The 10000-nt window shown below is 47.9% G+C and overlaps 1 protein-coding gene across 2 annotated transcripts in view; it reads right to left on the bottom strand.

The window, feature by feature from the left end:
- Positions 1–10000, bottom strand: part of galnt13 (UDP-N-acetyl-alpha-D-galactosamine:polypeptide N-acetylgalactosaminyltransferase 13) — a 90840-nt gene that overhangs the window by 13336 nt on the left and 67504 nt on the right. For both annotated transcript variants that reach the window (XM_063213558.1, XM_063213557.1), the window contains exons 10-11: positions 5672–5770; positions 4040–4174 (exon numbers count right to left, since the gene is read on the bottom strand). In XM_063213558.1, coding sequence (XP_063069628.1) covers positions 4040–4174; positions 5672–5770 — 234 coding nt within the window. The remainder of the gene's footprint in view (positions 1–4039; positions 4175–5671; positions 5771–10000) is intronic.

Raw genomic sequence — 10000 nt, 5'->3', positions numbered from 1 at the left:
CCCACGTTTCTCAGAGAGTGGTAGAGGGGAGGATAATGACTGGGAGGTAGGGGACGAGGGGAGATGATTGACAAGATGTGGACGTGACTGGAACCTGAGCGAGTGGCAGAGAGAGAGAGAGAGAGAGAGAGAGAGAGAGAGAGAGAGACTGAGAGACAGATGGAAAGAGAGAAAGAGAGAGTGGGTTGATCGGGTGGGGGATAAAAATTAGCTGGGCGTATGGGTGGGCGGGTAGGCAGCTGGCGCAGGTCTGGGGAAGTGAAGAAGGGAACGAGGAAAGGAAGGAAAAGGTGGTAATGGTGATGGTGGTGGTGGGGGGGGTGTATAGAAGGGAGAATTGAGTGTCTGTCGTCACCACGGCTGCCTGTGATACAAATTAATAACTCAACAGGCTTTCCAGAGGTAGAGTATCACAGGTGTATTAACAATGATGACGCCGGAACCACCTAGAGGTGAATCCATAGGAATTCAGTCCGAAGCAAAAAAAAAAAAAAAAAAAAAGATACCAGTTGGTCCCACTCCTCATGTTTGTGGATAGTGCCCTAGGGTGACTTTTGCAAGCCACAGCAAGAGTGACAATAAAGCCTTGGGGTGATTTCCTGCAGGAATCATACAGGAGGTGTGGGAAAGCGAAGGAGAGAAGGAAAGGAAGGAGGAAAGGAAGGAGCGCCTGCCTGTCGACAGCACTGATGCCCGCCCGCCCGTTCGTCCGTCCGCCCCCACAGCCAACGCTGCTTCTGCCACTGCCACTGCCACCGATGTCAGCCCCCCCCACCCCCCGCCGGGCAGAATAGTCCCCGGCAGCGCTGGGGCCCCGGCAGCAGATACCGAGTCAGAGTCAGACATTTTTCTTCATCCACAAATAATTTAATGTCTCATGTTTCACAGAGCACAAAGCCCCCGACGCTGCAGCAGTGCCACCCCCCACCCCCACCCCCCCTCTCTCTCTCTTTCTCTCTCTCTATCTCTCTCTCTATCTCTCAGTCTCAGTCTCTCTCTCTCTCTCTTTCTTTCTGTCACTGTCTTTGCTCCATCCTCTCTCTCTGTCTCTCTGGCCTATGAATAGACCATACTGCATTAGGGAGCGAAGCAGAAGGGAGGGAGGGAGTGTAGCACAGGGGAGGGGAGGAGGGGAAGAGGGGAAGAGAGGAAGAGAGTAGAGAGACAAGAGAGAGAGAGGGGAAGATGAGATGGGGAGGAGGGGAGAGGAGAATATGGGAGAGGAGAAGAGAGGAGAGGAGAGGAGAGGAGTGAAAGGGAGAGGAGAGGAGAGGAGAGGAGAGGAGAGGAGAGGAGATGTGAGGAGAGGAGAGGAGAGGAGAGGAGAGGAGAGGAGATGTGAGGAGAGGAGAGGAGAGGAGAGGAGGTGAGATGGGAATGTCACAAATGGGAACATAGTGGAGGAGGAGGAGAATGTGAAGGGAGGAGACGAAATGGAATGGGAGTGGAAGGGAAGGGCAGAAAGGAGAGGAGAGGAGTTGGGGACCCTGCAGATCAGATGAGGAGGAGAGGAGAGGAGAGGAGAAGAGAAGAGAAGAGAAGAGAAGGTTCAGAACCCATGAGGCAGAGATAAGAGAATCGCTGGCAGGAGACGCCGCTTTTTTGACATTAAAAATACGTCCCAATAGTGCCGTCCCTCCCCTTCGCCCTTGTAGTAAATAATCTATTATTAAAATCAACAGCTATTTCTGGACTTCTGATGTTACAGTACCTTCCACTGTCTCTCCCCACAGACAGCACTCATCTCTCTTGCTCTCTCTCTCTCTCTCTCTCTCTCTCTCTCTCTCTCTCTCTCTCTCTCTCTCTCTTCATGTCAGGGCTTTGGAGAAATACATCTGCCACCGTATCCATAGAGGATTCACGTCCACAAAGAGATATGAGGATTTTTTTCAATCCACCACACGCTCTCTATTCAGTTCCCTGCCAAGGATTTTGTTGACGGAAATTGGCAGGCACCACATATGGAGCTAGACAACCTACACGTCCTATAGTGGAAGGAGAATGATGCAGAACGCCAGCCTATACTACTACAAGAACATCACGGGGAGGGGAGCTGCTTGATTTGATTTCACCACAAAAAAAAGTCACAACACAATCACCGGGCATCCTAAGACGATCGAGTCAACACTGCCCACTAAAAATCGATAAATACGCGGGGCTCTATTGCACAAACACAGGTGCACTGAACACAAGTGTCGTGTCACTTGCAACCACCTACTTACCTCGAAGTCATACTCCCATTTACCCACCCACTGAATCAGAGGAGAGAGAGAGAGAACGAGAGAGAGAGAGAGAGAGAGAGAGAGAGAGAGAGAGACAGAGAGACAGAGAGACAGAGAGACAGAGAGACAGAGAGAGGGTATCAAATGCGGTTAAGATCGAGGGCACCTTGAGCTGAGACTGCACTCGCTCGCTCGCTCGCCTCTCCAACAACAAAAGGTGCTCGGCTGCCGGAGGAGAAGCCACAGGCGCCTGGTACCACCTGGTGGTCAAAAATAGCCCTGCAGCTCCGCACCAGTGATGCAATGACATGATAATATAATAATGACACCGCACCACATGCAAACTCACGCATACACACACTTACTGCTCTCATTAGTTGCAGATGGCTCTGTTAGATGGTGAAATTTAAGTGGAATCGACGTGTGCCATATAGACACAGAGATTTGATGACTATTTTTTTTGTTGGCTAGCATCAAAAGCAGTTCACACAGAGGTCGTTGAGAAATGTTCACTCATGCATTTCATAGGGTTGGACTGACTGACATTGTTTTGCTGGCTGCACAGTGCGCTGATGCAGTGTCGGGGTGACAAAGCACTCCTAAGATTTACACAAGCGAGTCCACATGGACACATACAGGCGCACACACACACATAACACACAAAATACATGATGCAGGATGTAGTTGAGTGAAGTAAACATTTTTAATCAAGCGTAGCCATAGTGCCTGATCCCCAGAAAAAAAAGATTTGGTTTGGGAACAAATCAGAACAATAATGCAGTTTTTGTTTCAGCCGTTATATAGGAACTTCAGTAGCTCTATGTGTGGCCCATACAAACAGAAAGTCATAACCATGCCAAGAGTTTAGCTGTAAGCAACAGAGCTTGAGGACATTTCATCCCTCTTTCCAAGAGCAAAATGATGGAGGGAGGGGTCTAGAGAGACATAAACTGCAAGCATTCTCAACATCCAGCAGAACTGAAGCGGCTTCTTGGAAAGAGGAATGAAACGTCTTCAGACCCAAAGCGGAAGTCAAATTGCTTACCGCTAAAGCAAAGAGGGTAGATTAATAAAGAGGATTCAAACCCCTCCCACCCAATGCAAAAGAGTGTGCTCAAATTGGGTCTCCTAATAGAGCTCGAAAGTGACGTCACTTCCCCCAATCTCATGGGACCTCAACGCCGTTTTTAGCCGAAAATCGTAGCATGTAATCCAATGGCGGTATTAAAATGATATTTCGATCCCCTTCGAGTTGTGCCACGAGCTCCACATATGTTGTTTCTGATATTTTTGCTTAATTTTTCGTACGAACCCCCAAACTTTTTAAAAGGCTGTGTTTCTTCACATTTTTCATGCCGACGGCCTCGGAACAAAACATTGATACTTCTGCATGAATAATCTTTATCTAGCCTCTTAAATAGCATATTTGTAGCCCAGCGCATATCATGACTGAGATCAGAAGATATTTACTCGCTACCATGTTGTTAGATGGTCAGCTTAGGTCCCGTGAAACGCGGAACTAAGGGGCGGGACTTTCGAGCTCTATGGGGCGTTGTCCCCTCCTTATTCTTCGCTTTTTGAGGTGTTTGCACAAGAAGTGCGCAACCGCCATCTACAGCGCTAAGGGGACTCCATTTATTCTCAACCTCAAGACTCCGAGGGTCTCCTAACCGAAGGTCTCCTAAATGGGCGTTCACCTGACATCACATGGATACCAGAGAAGAACTAGAATGAAGTATCTCTCTCTATAAGATCTCTGGCTTAAGTCTTTGGATGAGGTGACCTGGATGAATAAGAGTCTTGGCAGGTGTACATACCTCTGCATCGTACTCGAACATCTGGTTGCCCTTCATGTGGTGGCACTTGAGCATCATGACGGGCCCGTTGAGGCGCGACACGTCCAGGCACAGGTCGTCCGTCCTGATCTCCTTGTCGGCCGTGTAGGAGAACACCTGTGGAGGGCACCAGAAAGCAACGGTGAATTGATTGATTGATTAATTGATTGATTGATTGATTTTGTTTATTGACATTGTACAAAGCACTAAAAAATAGGTATACAAATAAATAGGTCAATAAATATGTCTTGAAAACCTTGTGCGACACGTCAAAAGGATAACACAAGAAAGCTCAGGTAGCTTGTTTCCATTGTGGTCCTTGTGAATGTACAATATGTATGTGCTAGTTACAATCAGTGTATATGAATATGTGAAGACCCAAGTCTGTGAAGATTCTCATTCATGCAGGTCATCTTAGTACAAAAAAGAGCAACACTTAACTTGACGCTGGCATCATAGGCATGACAAAACATTGTCATCATAACAGTGTCATAAACATCATGTCCATGTCAAAAACATTTTATGACGGCTGTCATTAAGTGACATTCGGTTATGGTAAAGACAACCCTAACAATGGTCAACTTTTCCTGACATTCACATGTTTTTTTGATTCGTCCATGAGACATGTTTTGACACTATTATGTCATGTCATGGGTGAGCGGTTAGGGCTTCAGACTTGCATCCCAGAGGTTGCCGGTTCGACTCCCGACCCGCCAGGTTGGTGGGGGGAGTAATCAACCAGTGCTCTCCCCCATCCTCCTCCATGACTGAGGTACCCTGAGCATGGTACCGTCCCACCGCACTGCTCCCCATGGGGCGCCACTGAGGGCTGCCCCCTTGCACGGGTGAGGCATAAATGCAATTTCGTTGTGTGCAGTGTGCAGTGTTCACTTGTGTGCTGTGGAGTGATGTGTCACAATGACAATGGGAGTTGGAGTTTCCCAATGGGCTTTCTTTCTTCTTTCTTTTCTGCCATGCGTATGATGCCGGTGTCTAGTAAAGTGTAATCAAAAACAGTGAAGTTGTAACTGGACGTCATTTTGAAGCTTGAAGAGGTTTCGCTTGTTCCTCTGACAGACTTTTTGAACTGAAGAACAAGTTTCTAAAAGACGCCCAGTTGTCTACAAATAAACAACCACTACTCTTCTGATGAAAGCACAGTGTGAATGACACCTTGTAACAACTGTGCTGCGACTGCCTTGTCTTTTGTTGCTGTGTAGCAGGGGTGGCCAACTGCTTCGGTTGATGACCACATACAGAAATACACAGTATATCCATCGCCATTGCCAGATATACAATCCCAAAGGCACGCAAGGAGCCAGTATGTTGGGGAAGGGAGAATGCACACATGCCATCAAAACATTAGGGTGACTGCTAGATTCACCCAAATACAATCACACACATTGCTCACTGACCCTGACCAAACTCAGCAATAGCTGGGGATGTTTTGGAAATGCAAAAATAAAAGGAGCCAGTATGTAGGGGAAGGGAGAATGCACACATGCCACCAAACATTAGGGGGGCTGTTTGATTCATAACTGGAATGTTTTGTAAAATAAAAAAAAAAAACATAAAAAAATCATATATAGTCTTCAGACAAAAAGGGCTGCTCACCTGGTTTCCTCCCATGCCATGGCAGTTGAAGAAGCCCACCTTCTCGTTCTCCTTGCGACCCATGTTGTCCACGCACTGGTTGGTCTCCACATTTCTGATCTGTGGAACAGAAGAGCGAGCAAAGAGCCAGGTTTTTTGAGGTGAGTCTGACATGAAAAAACACAAAAGGTACTGTACGGTAGCTCACAGCACGCCCGGAGTCCTTAATGGAACCCATCTATAGTGAACTCACAAAGACATTATTAGTCACCACCACCTTTTCTTGCAGAATGAAAACGTGCATACGACGCCTCAGTTTGAAGCCCCAATCATTCTCCTCAGATGAACAGATACGTTATGCATAATTGAACCCGCTGAATGGAACCGACCATTCTGCAGCTATTAGCTTACATTTCAACAGCTCGAGACCTGGTGGGAATGTACGGCGACAAGGGCCTACAGTATAACACAACACAATAGGAAAAGGGGGTCCCATTGTTCGGGGGGGGGAGCACAAATGAGTGAGCATGGGAGAAAAAGCACGTTGGCAGTGCACGGAGCGGTCCAACAGGCAGACGAAAACGACTCTCGCCGCCACACAGCTCTGGTGGAGTTCCTTGATGAGTGAGTCCCGCTACTCCAATGGGCCGTTTAATGTCAAACTAATATGTGCCTAAACGCTGCCGTGCCCTCTCGCTTTATGCCCCACTTATTATATTCACGTGCGACGCGGGCGAACATTTAAAATGGTATAAAGGCGGTACATAATAAAAGTGTGTGTAATGGAGTCTATATTGAAGAGGGAATGCGGTAGGAGCTGCCGTGTAGCCAGTGGATCATGGAAGGGAGACATGCGGGGAACGGGAACGGACGAGACAGGAGGGAGAGGAGAGGAGAGGAGAGGAGAAGGAGAGGGAGAGGAGGAAGAGGAGAAGGAGATGGAGAGGAGGAAGAGGAGAAGGAGAAGGAGAGGGAGAGGAGAGGAGAGGAGAGGAGAAGGAGAGGGAGAGGAGAGGAGAGGAGAGGAGAGAGGAGGAAGAGGAGAAGGAGAGGGAGAGGAGAGGAGAGAGAGGAGAGAGAGGAGAGAGACAGAGAGGGGAAAGCAATGAAAGACACAGAGGAGAGAGCGGTGGAGAAAAGGACAGAGGGACAGACAAAGAAAGGAAGGCAGTGAGAATAAAGGACAGCGAAAGACAGATGGAGGGGGATAGAGAGAGTCAAAGAGAGAGAGAGAGAGAGAGAGAGAGAGGTGGTAGAAAGACAATAAGAGGGCGAAAGAGCAGAGAGCTGAGGGGAGAGGTACAGAGAGAGAGAGAGGGAGAGAGAGATAGACAGAGAGAGAGAGAGAGAGAGAATGTGAGAGATAGAGACAAGAGAAAGAGGAAGAGAGAAGAAGAAGAGGAGGAGAGATTGCAGTGGATGGCTGCAGTGCCATGAGGAGAGGAGGCTTCTTCACTGCGGCACGTTGCGGGCTGTAAAATCCCGGCGCTTCAGCAGAATTTAACTTCCAGCGGATTACAGGCTCATTCCTCAAAACTCACCACCCATCGCCACTCGCCGCGCAGCACAGCACCATTCCCCGTCCGTCATTAATCATGGCCACGCACTCTTTCTCTCTCTCTCTCTCTCTCCCTCTCTCTCTGCCCATCTCTCTCTCTCTCTTTGTCTCTTCCTTTCTAGAACGCAATCATCTATACAGCCTCTCCCATTCACTCCCTTCACAATCAACCAGTTTCATTCTTCCTTCTATCATCTCTTTTTGTCTCTCTCCCTCCGTTCCTCTCTCTTCCTCTCTCACGCTCTGTTCAACGGCATCTCCCATTCCCTCAACAATCAACCAGTTTCTTTCTTCTCCCTTTTTCTCTTCTCCCCTCCTCTGCCCCTCCTCTCGCATATTCTCTTGTGTCTATGCTTCTGCCTCACACACACACACACACACACACACACACACACACACACACACACACACACACACACACACACACACACACACGCACAAGCACACGCAAACGCACACACACACTCCTTTCCTCTCCTATCCTCCGCCTTTATATGGTTTCATCCCTCTCTAACACATGTTCTTCTCTCCTCTAATCTCCCTTCTCTTTCACTCTCCCTCTCACATATACACCACATCTCCTCCACATTCTCCTTGCTCCTCCCTCTCTCACATACACTCACCTCTACTCCTCTACTGTATATTGGTTGTGCTTTTCCCTCTCACACACATGCACTCCTCTCCTCTCCTCTCCTCTTCTTTTCTCTGTCCATTTCACATCAGTTTTCTTCTCCACTCCTATTGACTCTGAGTCTCTATAACCTCTTGATGCTGCTAGCTGAGGCTGTGTGTGTGTGTGTGTGTGTGTGTGTGTGTGTGTGTGTGTGTGTGTGTGTGTGTGTGTGTGTGTGTGTGTGTGTGTGTGTGTGTGTGTGTGTGTGTGTGTGTGTGTGTGTGTGTGTGTGTGTGTGTGTGTGTGTGTGTGTGGTGGTGGGGTAATTCGCTCAGTTTAGCTGCTGACCTTGGCAGGGTCTGAGTCAGCCTGCTGGCTGTGCTCTACAACAGGCGTTCCCAACCTTCTACAACTTGGGGCCCATTTGAGCTTCCTTGTAAAATCTAACACTGTGTGATCCAAGTTGTGAAGCATCCAATTTGGTAATGAGAACGTTGCAGTTTGGGTAAGGGGTCTACAAGAAGAGCACATCTTGTTTATCATTGTTTTGTCGTATCTTGTTTATCGCTAAGTTTTTGTAGCGAAGTGTGTTTCTAGCAGCGCAACGAACGCACACATGCCCATAGTGTTGCCGGGGTAACCAACATAACAATGTTCACTAATGTTCGTGGTAGCGTTTTGGAGAGCGCGCACATCCAGATTAAACAGGTGCCGGACTTAAACACGACAAAACATGAAAAGAAGGAAGGTCTCTGTCTCTGCTCGCACACTATTGCTACACACTAATGTTCAGGGCCCACATCTGACCCACTTAACAATAATACAACTCAAATAAATAGTAAACAGCAACACACACACTCACACACAAAAATATTATTTTGATTTGTAGAAAATAATTTCAAGGCCCACTAGTGGGCCATGTCACACAGTTTGAGAGTCAATATTCTAAAAAAAAACACCAAGTGCTCGATTGAACGCCTCTGTGTTGAATGCACTGTCACCACCACCACCACCACCACCGCCACCGCCAGCTATAGCCAACCAGCCCGCCTGATACTAATGAACACTGGCTGCACCGTCACCACCACCACCACCACCACCACCACCACCACCACCGCCACCGCCACCACCGCCAGCTATAGCCAACCAGCCCGCCTGATCATGGCCGTAGCCAGGAGTTTTAAATAAGGGAGGTCCATAGTGCGCGCTCATTGAAACTGTGCTGTCTTCTGCCAATTTTTCAAGTCTTTTCATGAATATTTGCTAAACAATTAACTAATACTTACTAGTATGACCAAAATACAGTATGATTTTTGCAGCTGAAAATATCTATTTCTGGAAATTAAAACTTAATTAATTACATTAATTGCCGAGTCAGGGACACACACATGTCATGCACATACTGTTGGAAAGGGCAGAAAGAGACCTGTCCAATGGTGCCACATACTCACCCATACACAAAAGCTATGTACATAAAAACGTTGATTGAAACGTGTAAGCAAAAACTGAGATAAAAAAAATATATTACTGTCTCTGGAAATAAGGGAGGTCCGGACCTCCCTTACCTCACATGTGGCTACGGCCATGCGCCTGATACTAATGAACACTGGCTGCCCCAGCCAGACGGCCGTATCGAGCTCAGCCGCTTTGGGAGTGCGTGGGCGCGTGGGTGTCTGTACGCATTTACATGGGAGGGAGGGAGAGGCAGACAGAGGGAGAGGGAGAGGGAGAAGGGGAGAGAGAAGAGAAGAAGAGAGACAGAGATGAATGCGGGAGAAAAAGAGACATGGTTAGAGAGATGGAGAGAGAAGTGTGTGTGTGTGTGTGTGTGTGTGTGCGTGTGGGCGTGTGTGTGTGTGTGTGTTTGTGTGTGTGTGTGCGCGCGCGTGTGTATGTGTATAAGAGAGAGAGAGAGAGAGAGAGAGAGAGAGAGAGAGAGAGAGAGAGAGAGAGAGAGAGAGAGAAAGAGAGGAGAGAGAGATTGAGAGAGGGGGAGTGCATGTAATGGCTGTGTGTGTTTGGCTGTGTGGTTGAATTTATTTGTGCTTACACCCGTGTGTGTGTACTGGGATGGAAAATCTGTATCATGTCACTACCAGTTAGGCGTGGAGGTCTACTATACAGTCCTACAAAGGAAAAGTGCAGTAACTACTTATTTTACCAAAACTGAGTTTAGAAA

This window comes from Engraulis encrasicolus, chromosome 13 (genome assembly GCF_034702125.1).
Source record: "Engraulis encrasicolus isolate BLACKSEA-1 chromosome 13, IST_EnEncr_1.0, whole genome shotgun sequence".
NCBI lineage: Eukaryota > Metazoa > Chordata > Actinopteri > Clupeiformes > Engraulidae > Engraulis > Engraulis encrasicolus.
Note: the sequence above shows the minus strand (reverse complement) of the source record. Positions and strands in the feature narration are given on the sequence as shown.